We start from the raw sequence: 15,978 nt of genomic DNA, 5'->3' as shown, positions 1-15,978 counted from the left end.
GATGGTGGTAAATCCAATGATCATGGTAGGAATTGGTTTGGATTATGCTTACTTTGGGTTTGCTGGTTTTGGGGTCCATCATGTCCTTAGGGGAAGTTTGCTGGTTTCAGATGGGCCTTGGCTGTTAGTGGTTTGAGCTTGGTTTGTTGAAATTCTAGTTGTGCCAGCTCATTATGATCATATAGTGGTGAAGCTCATAATGAGCTGATGTTTAATAATGAAATTAAAGAGAAAAGGAGCAAGATTTGGTGAGTGGAACTTGTTCTTTCATCTTCCTTTTGTCTCTTGACCTACTGCAGTTTTCCTGCTGGTTTTCCTCCCACGAAATGCTGCTGACTCTTCGGTTTGTTGCCTTCTTTATTTCTTGTGGTCCCCTTTTTACCGTGAAATGAAGTTGGCTGTTGGACCCGATATTTACCTGTTTGATTCCTGTGCTTGGCTGTTAGAACCGTGGCCTCCTCCTTGAGATTTGTTGTGCCGTTTGGGATTTCTGTACATGATCTGTTAGATTTTCGATTCCCCATTTATGTGGAATTGAAATATTCTTTTGGGCTGTTTAGTTTCCCTCTATTGCCTATAAATATGAGATGCTTTGAGATGAAATGGGTTGGTGAATATTGAGAGCAAAGTTGTTATAATTTGCGGGTTCTTCTTGGAAAAGCTTGAGAGCTTTGTCCATTCCCTCTTCTACCTCTTGGAAGGCTTGTGAACTTCTCCACCCTTCGTCTGGGCTTCTAACCTCTTTCTTCTCTCCGCAAGTTCCACTCCACTTGTATCTTTCTTCTAGTTCCGTTGGTAAAGTTTGTTGGCTGTTTTGGTGGCATTTGCTAGAGGAGTTTGGAAGGACGTTGGACCCCTTTGCAGTGGTGGACCATTGATTTGCATATCTAAACATTATCTGAAATATATATTCCTACAATCGGTGCATGTGAGGAGTCCTCTTGTAGGATGGTCTGAGGATAGCTTTTGTTTGTTTTTAGTTTGTTTCTTTTGCTTTGGCTTTGTTGGATGATCGCTTCTTTTCTATTCTGAAATTTAGTTGTTTATTTAGCCTATTTTGTTCTCCAAGTGGTTTCTTAAATTTCTAAAGAGCTAGCTTGATTTTCTTGTTCTCTATTTGTGTTTTGTTTCAAGTTGCATACATCAAGTAAGGCCAAACTTGAATCGCATATCTTCGCCACATCTATTATAGATTGATGGACAATACAATAATCTAGTGTGTTGCCATCTCTATGCCATGGAGTCTCACCTCAAAACCTTGTTATAGCCTCTATGATCTGCCAAGGATTCTTTACTCTATACCAACAGTCCAACATCTCTATACCAAGCTAGATGCTCATCTCAAATATTGGGAAGTTTTGTTGGATGAAAGATCATTGGAACCATGACGCCTCACAAGACACCCAACTGCTACTGGTATTATAGCTTCAACTCACTAGTCTATTTTTTATGGACAAAGCATGAGGCTTAATTAGAGTTATGATTAAAGCTCCCAAACTCTTTGGATTGCGGTCCACCAGGCCTTACCTTAATAATTAAATTATGGGATCTTGATAGGGTTTATAATCCACCCTAAATGCATTTTCATATATATTGTAAATAGTATGTTCCTTAAAATGCAAAGTCGAGCACATCCTTAAGTGACATTGCTCTCCTAATTGGAAATGTTGGCCAATTATAAGAATTTCACTCTATACAAATAACTAAACCTCATAATTAAATAGAAATCTCGATATCAAAGGTGAGATGTAGTACTAATGTATATTTCTCGAGGAGAAAAAACTTAAATATTTTTTATAGGAATGCATGGAGCTTTCTTTTAAGAGATCACAATCACCTCTTAGCACTTAATGATGAACTACATTTATCAGTTAGGAATGAACCATAAAAAAATATTCATATAAAGAGTGGCATCCATGTTGCATTAAGGTAACTACATTGCCCTAACAAACAATTGATCAAGAATATCTTCAAGCCCTAACTCATCCCAACAAGCACTAAATTAGATCCAAAGTTAGTAAAATCAAACGTTTAGTCATGTCAAATCAAGTACAATGGGATTCATGTAAGTTCAAACTAAGGGGACCTATGATATCAAAGTTTGAAAAGTTAATTTATGTCAAATGAGACAAAAATAAGGGCGTAGGATATGAATTTCAACCACTTCAACAAGGAGGCTAAAAATTGATGGATTGTTCGAGTTTTGAAAAAGTCAATACCTAACTCTACAATTAAAATCATTAATGAGGCCTTACACAAACCATCCAATGAGCTTTTGAATGATTCAAAACTAATACGACAAATCATGCTAGAAATTCAGAAACATGGTGAGAAGGAAAAAAAATGCTCTAACTCTAACTAATCCAGAAATATGCAAAACTAAACTACAAATTCCTCTGTCTCTCTATCTTTCTCTACATAACATGACACTCACTAAAGGGGGTTATGAGGATTATAAGTATTTAGATAAAGGCTTATCTTATAAAATAGCTTATTTAAAATGATTAGGATTTATCCTATCTTGTTAATATTTTCATAGTACTTCCTACTTCTATGCTAGATTTGATTTCCAAGTAAATAAATTATTTTCTTTATCAGGGAATTGAACTTCAAAATTAATTTAATGCAAATTAATTCAATTAACAAATAGTTGATAGCCTATTCTACCATCTAATTCCTCTCTTCTCTTAAGGTCATTGGCCAATCCATCCAAGAAAAGAAAAACGGAGCCATCCACTCCCATCTCTCCAATTCTAGAAGGAAGTCATTCTCTCTCTCGTTTTATAATTATACTCAGCATTTTCCATTTCTAGCTGATTTAAAAAGGAGTAAATGCAAGATAACTTAATTAGGTTTTTGACCATCAATTTTAGGGTCTCCTTGGTCATTCATAGAAAAACCCTAGATCTTTGCATGTTCTCTTTTAAAAAAATCCTATGTTGCATTAAAAATCCTACCAGTTCCATAGCATTTTGCTGTATTATTCTTCAAGCCATTTGATATCATAATAAAATTGTATCATAGTGTCAAGTTCATTCCAGATCAAGTTGATATCATAGTGTATGTTCCACATATTGGAAAATCATTGAAAATCTAGATCGAAGAAGAATAGATGAGAGATTTATGAGAATAAAGAAGTTTGTTCAATTAATTGAGCAACCATATTAATGCATGCAGTTCAGAAAAAGTGGTACCTCCAAATGTTGAAACCATTCAATCATGCTGAGAGCCCAGAACAGGATGAGTACCCAAGAGGACCACAAGAGGCTAGTAAGAGACCTAGCGAGTACATAAGAGGATCATCCATCGATTTAGAGGTTAGATATGATCAGAGGGTATCAAAAAAGGCTAATCAATCAAAGATTTAAAAGGAATTCAATAGCCAACAGGAATCTGCAGCCATTATAACTAAGCAGCATGATGAGATGATTATCAATCAAGAGCAAGAAGAAATTGTTTTCCTTTCCTAATCTACTTATAGAGGTGTAAAAATTTTTTACAAAGGGAGCTAAAGTCCTAAAAGATTGATCCAAAGAAGCATACACAGCACCAAAATGCATGCAGTGGGTACAACTTTAGAATGAAGCAACTTGTGACAATGGACCATTCACACAACACACTTCCAGGAGGATAGATTTCACTCAACTCCTAATTAGGTTGATCAAGTATCACTGGTCAGCTAATACTATGGGTTACTCCCACCACCATAGAGATGGCTACTTAAAAGGAATTTGAACCAACTTCTTCATCGGGAGTGCCTGCAACTTATAGGTCATCTATAATAGTGAGAATGACTATTATATTCAGAGTTGGACATATAAAATGATCCAGCTACATTTCATGGGTCAATTACCAACAATAGAAACAGCTAAAACATTCTTTGGGTTGGCTATCAACTACAAATTTTATTTATTTTATGACTAATGATGATTTATAGGGAAAATAAGCTTAAATGTGTTGGGACAAAACATAATCTATACACAGAGACAAAAAGAACAAAAAATAGTGAAAAAAATTATCAATGCACAAAAAATACATAATTTTATATAAATTTAACTAATTAATGGCTACACTATGTAATTATCGCTACAGATTTTACTGTGATTTTATTGTAGAGAATTATAAACCAAATTTATCAAATATAATACAAAGACGACGCCAAACCCCCTCCCCTCCTTTATAAAGAAAAAACCTAGAACATCAAAAAAAGTAAAATCCCCAACACATCATAAAAGAAATAACCAAAAAATAATGGATACCATTTAAGGGCTCCACGCCCACTTTTAACCCCCCACGGTGACCTTAAAATGAGTGTCGATCGGTGACTAAGTCTGCTTAACGCATTTTCTACTTTTCTTCGTAAGAAAAAAATTATACTCCACAACTTCACAATATTTGGAACTAATCAATCATCACATCTCTGCTGTAATAACACGAACCAAGGTAGACAAAGAAACTTGATGCCGATTTGATTACTTGGAATCACAAAAGATGAAGCATTCCATCGATTTGAGGAAGAAAGGAGGGGTTGTCGTTTCGTTTCTGCGAGAAAGACGAAGAGTGCTTCTGCCGGTTGGAGTTGCAGAGGCCGAATGGAGGGGGGCGTCAATTGGCTTGTGGTGTCACGGGAAGTGAAACGTTTCAACCCTATAAAACGCAAAGAGGGGGACCGAGAGAGAGAGAGAGAGAGAGAGAGAGAGAGAGAGAGAGAGAGGCATGAGGGGAATTTCTAGGAGTAATAGGTAAGTTTCTTATTTATTAAAATTTTATATAAATCTATATTAAAATTTAGATTTAAATGATTAATGTTATTATATGCGTTCATGATTTTAATTAAATAATTAATAAGTTAATTAGTATGAATCTAATTGAGAAGAATAGATCATTTATGAGATAATGTGTATTTTGAAAGGAGGAAACTATTTTTATATTAAATTTAAAATATCTTAGAAATGAGTACCTTCATTGGTACTATTTTAGACAGAGACTCCTGTGATGGATATATTATTAAGAAAGGATAAAGATATGATATATTTCATAGATATGATATATGCATAATATAAATGAACACATTTTGGATATGAATTAATTAAATATAATTATTTTATGTTTTGAAATGATCATGCATATTATTCCTAATGCCTTGGATTACTATAATTTTAGAAGTATAATTTACTCACTAAGTTCTGTTATGACTTATGACTCACTCTTCCTACTTAAAAACATTTATAGGTATAGCACCATTAGCTAAAATGAGTAGAATAAATGAGAACATATATCGTATGTGAATCGCTCCAAATGAAATTATTTATGTAATTTTGTTTAGAATTTTGAGGTTTTAGCGGCTCTTTCAGTTTATCGAGATAGTTTTAGATTGATAATAATAGTATTAACCCTCCAACCAGTCCCCTTCTCGTTAGTTTGAGTATCCGGGTCGGGTCGTGACATCTACTGTAGCAATAGCAACTCTTCGCCTTTAGTGGAGAAGTCCAACTATAGTTGCACACAACTACAATTTCTCAATCAAAATAATCTTTGTTAACATATAAACTAAAATAATCTCAAGCATTAAAATACCAACAAACAATGCTAATTGCATGTAATGATAACAAACTTAATGTGCTTTGTCCTAGCAAGATATATTAGACAATTTGCTACATGAATAGCATTGTAATTGTCACACACAATATAGCACACTCTGCTCATATTTTTAATCCATTTTTTCCCAAAAAAAAATTGCAACAAACCATCTTCTAGCTTGCTTCAATCACAGCAATATAATCTGCCTTAGTAATAGAAAGATCACGAACTGTTTTATGACTTGATTGATAACCGTACCAAGTAGAGTGCTAAGATACCCGATATTATTTTTCCTACGGTCCTACCATTAACAATTTCAATTATATCAGCATCAACATATCATTATAGTTCCAAGTTATGCTTCTTGAAACATAGAGCATAGTTTATAGTACTTCTAAAATACTTGAGAATCCATTTCACTGCCTCCCATTGTTGTTTGCATGGAAAACTTAATGTATCCACTTACAACTCTAATTGTTGGTCCTTCACTCTCGAAGGTATAGTACCCACTATAGCATAAATAAGAGACTATGAATAGTGATGCATAAGGTACATTTTCGTATGGGCTTGTTTCTTCACTATTGAAGGTGAATATTCCTTAGCTAGCTTAAAATAACTACTCATAAGAGTAATTTCAAGTTTGACAAATTATAATTTGAGCATGTCAAGCACCTTCATTAATTCTTCCTATGACGATATCAAAATATCATTATCCGTTGTAATTCTCAACCTAGTGATTTGTTTAGAAACACCCAATCATTCATTGCAAACTCTTTAGACAATTGCTTTTTAAACTTATCAATTTCTTGTTTACTTCCAACTGCTATAAGCATATCATTAATATAAAGTAATAAAATTTTGAACGAATTAACAAAGGTCTTCACATAACAATAGCGATCTGACTGACATATCAAGAAATCATTATTTTTCATGAAATAGTTGAACTTCTTATACCACCATCTTGCATTATCATTCTCTCCTTCCCCTGTAATACGAATCTCATATAATTTCTTCTTCCAAATCACCATTAAGAATTTTGTATTTACATCCAAGTATCCAACTTCTCCAAGTGCAAGTAATTTCACCACTAGTGCAATTATCATTCTAATTGTAGTTGATTTCACCACAAAAGAGAAATTTCCCAGTAGTTAATTTCATCTTTATGCTAAAAAAATTTAACAACTAATCTAGTTTTTTCTTCTTTATGCAAAAATCTTTAACTAATCTAGTCTTGTACTGGTTACTACAATAATAATATTCTTTATTCCAATACAAACACTTATTCTGATGGCATTCTTTCCCTATGGTAATTATATCAATAACATGTTTGCTTAATTACATAACAATGATTCCATCTCATCCTTATAACCAGCTCCCGCTTGATTGAATTTTCATTTTTTCATGGATTTACAATCTCTTGTCCATCATTCTCAGTCAACAAAATAGTGCAATACTGCAATTCAATATAGCATATTTGTCATGGTTTAACAATTCTGCTAGACCTCTTGATTGAAGAAACATGAGTCATTGATCTTCTTTAAGCACTATGTTCTCTCGTCCTATGATACATGCATTTTCAATCTAAGCTATAGGAATGCCTTTCAATGGGATCACACTCGGCTTAAGCGCTTTAGGGCTTTCAAAGTTTTCTTTCAACATGCCTTTATACAAGATATCATCATTAAAGATCACATCTTTAGACTTAAAAACTTTTCGACTTTATTCATCCAAAAAGTAATAACAAAACTTGGTATCACCAAAGCTAATAAAGAAACATTTCTTAAATTTAGCATCTAACGATAGAATCACTATAAATATAGGAAAGGCGATCAAACACTTTCACAAAAGAAAGGTATACCTTATTACTGCCCCAAACCTCCTCTAGCATTATAAAATACAATGGTATTGATAAACCTCTGTTAATCAAGTATGTTGCACTACTAATAGCCTCAGCCCATAACACTTTTGGTAATCCAGCATGCAATCTTATGCTCATAGCACACTCATTAAATATTTTACTCATCCTTTCAACACCACCATTAAATTGAGATATTCCTAAAATGATCCACTTCATTTGAAGCCATTATCTGCACAATACTATTTAAATCATCTATATATTATTCTCTATTATCTAGCTGCACGTGCTTAACCTTCCAACTTGTTTCATTCTCAACCAAATCCTTCCCACCATTTAAAATCATAAACTCACAACATCAACAATTGTCAAATAATGATTGAAACTACTAAGAGAAGCAACAAATAAGACCCCCTACACGTTTTTATGCACCAACTCCAACTTATAATTTTAAGCTATCTTCTTGCTATAATGATGCTCACCTTTTTTTTATTTTCCAAAGATATAGCATTCATAGAAGCTATGCCCAACAAACTTTACATTAGGTAGTCACCCATTTGAATGAAGCGCTATCATTATCTTCTCACTCATAAGCCCAAACTCACAGTGCCATAAGTTGTAATTTGTGGAGAAATTTAACAATTGCAATTGTATCTCTATAAGTCATATAAAGAGTCTAATTTTATTTTTTAGAGCAACCACCATGGAATTAACACTGTCGTTGTCAGGTCCCAAGTCCTGGATGAGAAAAGTTGAGGGTTGCATTAAGTAGTTGACAACGAACATAAAACTTGTCACATAATCATGACAATAATCCTTCAATACGTTGAGTTAATACTAATGCGTTCTCTATAACCAAAGTGTTGTATGGCCTGAATACAACAACAAGTGAGTAAGGGCCATTGCACCAACGCTCGGATGCAGTGTTAAATAGAAAAGGGTTCCCAAATCATGGACGGATGTGGGCAAAAAAACTAGTCCATGAAAATAAAATTATGATATGAACTTGAAATATAGGTTATCTTACATGCAAATTAATGGAATAAATAAATACTATGATCCATAGGAAGATAAATATTCTTTGTATTGAGAAAACTAAATGGGTTGGACAGAAGGCTAAGAAAATTGATAGTTTAGGATAACTATGATATTCTGGTAGGAGTCGTACTAGAAATTGTGTAGGTGTGATCATAGATAAGAATTTGAAGGATAATGTTGTAAAAATTAATAGAATTAGAGATGGAATTATAGCTTCAAAGATTGTTGTTGATGCTAAAATTATTAATATAATAAACATTTAGGCTTCTCAAGCAAATTTGGATATATGTTTAAAATTAAAATTTGGAATGACCTAGAAGAATTAATACAAATGATACCTCTGAAACAAAGAGTATTTATTGGAGGATATTTAAATGGACATGTTGATAGAGAGATTGATGATTTTAAAATCATTCATGGTGAAGCGACTAGAGATGGTGGTAAGTCAATATTAGATTTTTTTTACTTTAGCTTATGATTTTATAATTGCTAATATCTCATTCAAGAAAAGAGATAAGCATCTCATTACTTATAAGAATGGATATAGTAAAACTCAGATTAATTATTTTCTTATAAGAAAAATAGATCGTCTAAATTGCAATGATCGTAAAGTTATTCCGAGTAAATGTTTATGTACCCAACATCGTTTATTAGTTTTGGACTTTAAGATAAAGGGGAAGAATATTAAAAATAAAATAAATCATTGTTCTAAAATTAGATGGAAGAATTTAAATAATATTAACAAAAATATTTTTTAGCGTAATATTCTAGATCTTAAGATTTTGTTTATTTAGGAGGAAGCTAATGTTATGTAAGAAAAAATAGCTAGTAATATTAAGAATATTGCAAAAGATGTGTTTGGTATCAAAGGGAAAAGCTACTAATAGTGAAAATAGTTTGTGGTGGAATCAAAATGTGCAAGAAAATATAAAAAATAAAAATATTTGTCATAAAAATTGGTTTAGTTGTAAAAACACTGATAATTAGGAAAGATATAAAGAGGCTCGTACAGAGTCTAAGAAAGCAATTTGTAATGCAAAGATTTTAGCTTTTAATTATTGATATAATAGATTAAATACTGAGGACAAAAGATTATATATATATATATATACACACACACACGTTAGCTAAACAAAGAGATAGGAGTAGGAAGGATTTAGTCGAAGTGTAGTGTATTAAGGATGAAGATCAAAAAGTGCTTTTATTATAAAAGGATATTCAACAAAGGTGGATGAGATATTTTGCTAAACTTTTTAATGAAGATTATGAGAATGCAATTGACTTAAGTGATCTTAGCACCCTAAATAAAAATAAAGATTTTTTATTCTATCGGCGTATTAGTAAAACCGAAGTTAAAGAGGCCTGATGATATTCCAATAGAGGTATGGAAATGCTTAGGAAATGAGGGAATTTCTTGGGTTACTAAACTTTTTAATATTATTTTGAAGACTAAAAAGATGTCAGATGAGTGGAGAATTAGTGTGTTGATTCCTATTTTAAGAATAAAGGTGATGCACAAGATTGTGTGAATTATAGAGGAATTAAGTTAATGTGTCATGCTTTAAAACTATGAGAGAGAGTTATGGAGCATAGGTTGCGGTGTGACACTAATGTTTCTCAAAATCAATTTGGATTCATGCCAAGTAGGTCTACTATGAAAGTTATACATTTATTGAGAGGTTTGATGGAGAAGTACATAGAGAATAAAGAGGATCTACATATGATTTTTATTGATTTAGAGAAAGCATATGATAAAGTTCCAAGAGAAGTGCTATGGAGAGTTCTACATAAGAAAGAGATTAATAATGCTTATATTCAAGTCATTAAGGATATATATGCATGAGTTGTTACTTTCGTTCAAACACAAGGTGGTTTTGGTTTGACCAAGTATTTTCATATTTCAATTGGATTACATCAAGGTTCAGTCGTAAGCCCGTATTCTTTTGCTTTAGTTATGGATGTTCTCACTAGACATTTGCAAGAGGTTGTACCTTGGTGTATGCTTTTTCCTGATGATATTCTTCTTGTTGATATAAACATGAATTATGGATGTCAACCTTAGAGTCTAAAGGCTTTCGTTTGAGTGGATCTAAAACTGAATATATGGAGTGTAATTTTAGTAATAATAGATCTAGTGGGGGGATTGTGACTTTGAGCGATCAAGTCATAATAAGAGCACACGTTTTAGACATCTTAGGTATATTATTCAGAGTGATGGTGAAATAGATAGAGATATTATTAGTAGAATTCAAGTTGGATGGTTGATGTAGAGGAATGCATCGGGCTTGTTTTGTGATAGAAAAGTCCCTCTCAAACTTAAGGGAAAATTCTATAAGATATAGTGAGACCTGCAATGGTTTATGGTGCAGAATGTTGACCATTAAAAGAGAAGCATAATATTAAGTTGAGAGTTGCAATGATTTATGGTGCAGAATGTTGACCATTAAAAGAGAAGCATAATATTAGTGAGACCTGCAATGCTTTATGGTGCAATGTTGACCATTAAAAGAGAAGCATAATATTAGTGAGACCTGCAATGATTTATGGTGCAGAATGTTGACCATTAAAAGAGAAGCATAGATGAGGATGCTCAGGTGGATGAGTGGCTTGACTCTTAAAGACAGGATACGAAATAAGCATATACATGAAAAGTTTGGAGTAGCTCCAGTGGAGATAAGATTAGAGAGAATCGTCTTAAATGGTTTGGCCACATAAAACGGTGGCCTTCTGATGACCCGGATAGGAAAGTAGATGTATTAGATTTGACTTATATTAGGAAAGATAGAGGTAGACCTAAAAAGACTTGTTTAGAAATATTTGAAATGATATTTCTTTATTAGATTTAGATGAGAATTTAACCCTTAACAGGACATAATGGAGAAAATGGATTCATGTAGCCAACCCCACATAATGGGATAAAGGCTTGTTGTTGTTGTTGTTGTAGAGAAACCACCATGGCTCCCTTAATGACTTTCTGATCACCACTATTATAATGACCTTCACCATACAATTGCCCTCTTGAAATTAAGTTGCAAATCAACTTAGCCATATGTTTCACCATTGAAGTCTTCCAAATTGCCATGTTAACCCGCTTTCAACCAAATGTAACCAACACTAACAATATCCCAAGGTTCACCATCAGTCAAAGAATCATCTTCATGATTCATGGCAATATAGTCCTCCAACATTTTGAGGCGTACAGTGGCATTAAAAGAAGTGTCTAAATCTAACACCAAAGAATCAATATCATGTATCTATGCAACGACTAGGTTCGATGCATCATACTTATGATCATTGTTCTCTTCAGTTATCTGCGATTCTCCTTCAAGAGACCAATCTTGGCATAATTCTGACACCCCACAATCTATCCATTGCTAGACTTGCTTCTATCATTCTTCGATTTTCCCATGTTATAAATACCCTTGTTGGAAGACATCTCAAAACTCCCCTAGCCTCAGCATTCAAAACATAATTTGACGACTAGACTTCTCAAGAAAATCTCCTTCGGACCTCTACAAAAAAAGCATCCCGATCATCATATAACTTTAGTTTTGAATTCCCTGTTGGATTTCTTACGATGACCCTCATAGGTTCCTAGCAATTCAATAACCAAACCAAGAGCTCACATTTCATCATCAAATATAATCTCTACTAAGACCAATTGATTCATGATCACGTTGAACTTGTTTTAGTGTTCCACTACTGAAACATCTTTAGATTTTTTTTTTCAATATAACTTGCCGAATATTGATGGCTTATGGTATATATATCTAACAACTGACATCAAAACAGCAATGAAATTTACCATTGCCAATTTGCTAGCAATGTTCTTCATCACCGTCAACCATATCACTCCAAGAACATGTCCATCAAGGGGATTCCAACTTTACATCATTCATAGTCTCAGGCTTCTTATTCAAGGGCAAGTGCATCTGCTTGTCAAAAAGATAATCGTATATCAGCATCCTCCATAATGTAAAGTAAAATCCATCAAATTTGGTGATTCCCGATGTCACACTTTTTTTATCATCATCATTCTCAATCAAATTATTTATTAGCATTCCTTTCAGGGGCTTTACCCCAAAACCCCCCATAGGAATTTAACCACGAAGGTCAACATTTGACTCTGTGCAACACATTTTTCTTTATAGGGAAAACAAAATTAGTCTCCATAACTTAAAAAGTAGGAAAGCATGATCCAAGAGTCTAACCAAACTCTGATAATTAGGATTGAATTGAGTAAATAAATAAAATATAACATTTAATCATGCCAAATCAAGGCCAAGGTACTTTCTACAAGTTTAAATAAGATGGCATATGGTATCAATAAAAACCTAGAATCATGCCAGATGGGTTAAAAATAAGGAGTTTACATATAGCCGTCCAAGGAGATATTTAAATAAATCCAAACTAACTCCACAAATCCTATCATTCTGATGTAGACAAAGGGGGGGTCAACACTAGTCCAAAATAAATCATATTTTGGCTTCCCTTGAGTCTAGTAGTTCATCATATTTGAGCTAAACTTTTAGTTCATTTATGAGCTGAACTTTAGTTCATTTATTGAACTAAGGGTTAGCTCATTATGAGCTAACAATTTTAGTTCATATTTATCTTTATTAAATGCACTTTTATTATAGTTTTTAATGTCTTAAAAGTTGTCTCTTGGATTTCCAAAATATGGCTTTTGGGAATTCAAAATTGTTGTTTAGTCTTCCCATGTGTGGCTCCTTGAATTCCACCATGGGAAGTTGAATTTTGTGCTTTACCTCTTGGGATCTCACGGCTGGCTCCTTGTTCCGTGTCCGCCCCTCGTTTCCCGTGGTTGGGGCTCTCGGTCCGTGCGGTTCCCTTCGTCTCCCGTGGCTGTCTCCTTGGTTCCTGGTTTGGGTGTAAACCGAGAGCTTTGGGGGGAGATTTCTATGCTTTTTAATGCTTTGAATTATGTGTTAATTTAATGTTTGTGTCCTTTTGTATTCCCCTTTCATACCTATAAATATGGAATTTTTATTGCGTCCTCCCACCTGACGTAGAGATACGTCCTCCCACCGCTAAAAAACTCAGTTTTTGCTCGGTATTGCTAGCTATTATTTGGTATTAACGAATAATATCATCATGTGAAGACCAATACCGAGTTATACCGAGCTATACCGAGCAATACAAAAAAAAAATACCTAGTTTTTCCTAGAAAAAACTCGGTATTGCTCGGTATAGCTCGGTATTGCTCGGTATAACTCGGTATTGGTCTTCACATGATGATATTCTTCGTTAATACCAAATAATAGCTAGCAATACCGAGCAAAAACCGAATTTTTTAGCGGTGGGAGGACGTATCTCTACGTCAGGTGGGAGGACGCAATAAAAATTCATAAATATGAGGGGTTATGTAATGTTTTGAATAGTGAATGATATTTGATTTTTCGAAAATCTGTTAACCTGCGGGTTGCTCGGAAATCCTGCGGGCTCTCTCCAACCTTCTTTCCTCATCCCCTCCGAAAATCCTGCGGGCTCTTTCCACCCTTTCTTCTCGGGCTTCTAATCTCTTTCGTCTCTCCGCAAGTGCCGCTCCACATGTATCCTTCTTCTCAAAGTGCAGCAACTTTAGGGTGTCTGTCGTGTTGTTTGTAAGTCGTCGTCATAGTTTTTTTACTTGTTTAGTTTAAAGTGAAATGTAAGAGTTTGTTCTTCCCTATTGTTCTCGTCTCTTTTCTCCTCCTCAATTTCGTCGTTAGAAGTCCGTCGTGTCTCTTTTGTGGGCGAAGGGTATAGGCTCCCTATATCTTTTGCCCGCATCACATTCAGAGAAGATTTTAATCATAAGAAAGGGGACAAAACAAAGTTCTAATTAACTCTAAAGAATCAAAGAAAATGCTAAATTAAAACCAATAAATTCATTTCTCTATCCATGACCAATACAACAATAATAACAACAAGCCTTTATCCCACTATGTGGGGTCGGCTACATGAATCTTTTTCTCCATTATGTATCGTTAAGAGTCAAAATTCTCTATCCATGACCAATAACAAAAAAAAGGATTTCGAGGAACACTCCCTAATTCTATCAAGATAATTTCCTTTTAATTATCAAAATGAATATGTTAAGTGTCGAGATAAGGATTTGTCTTATTAAATAGCTTATCTAGAACGGTTAGGAATTATTCTAACCTGATATTTACAAATGCTTCTTATTTTTAGGCTAAATTTAAATTTTTCACCTAAATTTTTATTTCTCTATTAAAAATTTCAATATCTATAAAAAGAGCCTATGACTAGGTTTGAAATCAATTGAATACAAAACACTTCAATTGATAGATAGTCTCTCTCTCTTATTCTATCAAAGGATCTTCTTTCTTTCATTGAGGTTGTCGGGCACTCCATCCAAGAAAGGGAATATCAATCCCTCCTTTTCTCTCCGATCTCTCTAATTATGTACAAGGAAACCATTCTCTCTCATTTTACCTTGATACTTATATTCTCTCTCTCTCTAATTGATCCCATAAAGAAGGAAAGAATGAATGCAAGCTACCTTAATTAGGGATTTGATGATGAATTTCAAGGTAATCTATTTTCCTGGTAGGTCGTTGCACTTAATTTTATGGGCAAATCTTAGATCTTTGTATGCATGCTTGAAAATATCGTAGGTTGTATAAAATCCTATCAATTTCATAGCTTTCAGTGTCAGTATTCCCAAGTTAATTGATATCATAATGCAATCATATTGTGCTGACGAGTTCATTATAGATCACTGATAGCCAAGAAAAATTGTAAAAATCATAAAAGTTCTACACTTCTACTAAAGCAATTGGCCTCCAAATCAATTGCTTTCAAAGATAAAGGATTTGCGCCTTTCACACACAAAAGCTCAACTAAAGTTTACAATTATTATGGTTTAATTAAATGTGATGGAATGGATCGAGATCATTCCATGGAGTGTAAATTTAGTGGTAATGTTCTAGTGGCGGTATTGTGACTTTAGGCGATCAAGACATTAATAAAAGTACACGTTTTAGATATCTTGAATCTATTGTTCAAAGTGATGAAGAAATAGGGTGAACCTTAACATCATAAAAATTTGTTAAAAAAGTACCCCTCAAACTTAAAGGGAAATTCTATAAGATTATGGTGAAACATGCAATGCTTAATGGCGCAAAATGTTGGTCATTAAAAGAGAAGCATAAAGTTAAGTGTTACAAAGATGAAAATGCTCAAATGGATGAGTGGCTTCACTATTAGAGATAGAATGGGAAATGAAAATGTATGTGAAAGGGAGTCTCAATGGCAGATAAGCTTAGGAGAGTCAGCTTAAATGGTTTGGACTTTGGACGAATAAAATGTCGGCCTTCCGATGACCAAGTTAGAAGAGTTGATGTATTGGATTTGGCCTATGTTAAAAAAGATAAAGGTATACCTAAAAAGACTTGACTGAAAATATTAAAAAATAAATTTTTTATTAAATTTAAATGAAATTTTGACTCTTAACAAGACACGATGGAGAGAAATGATTC

The 15,978-nt window shown here is 33.7% G+C and overlaps 1 protein-coding gene across 5 annotated transcripts in view; it reads right to left on the bottom strand.

The window, feature by feature from the left end:
- Positions 1-15,978, bottom strand: part of LOC110097078 (WD repeat protein iqw1) — an 82,227-nt gene that overhangs the window by 58,505 nt on the left and 7,744 nt on the right. Inside the window, exon 3 of one of the 5 annotated variants that reach the window (XM_020823308.2) lies at positions 3,195-3,279. The exons of the other annotated variants lie outside the window; for them this stretch is intronic. Coding sequence (XP_020678967.1) covers positions 3,195-3,221 — 27 coding nt within the window. The 5' untranslated portion in view covers positions 3,222-3,279. The remainder of the gene's footprint in view (positions 1-3,194; positions 3,280-15,978) is intronic. 5 annotated transcript variants of the gene reach the window in all.

Source organism: Dendrobium catenatum, unplaced genomic scaffold (genome assembly GCF_001605985.2).
Source record: "Dendrobium catenatum unplaced genomic scaffold, ASM160598v2 fragScaff_scaffold_1347, whole genome shotgun sequence".
NCBI classification, from domain to species: domain Eukaryota; kingdom Viridiplantae; phylum Streptophyta; class Magnoliopsida; order Asparagales; family Orchidaceae; genus Dendrobium; species Dendrobium catenatum.
This window is presented reverse-complemented; position numbering and strand designations above follow the sequence as displayed.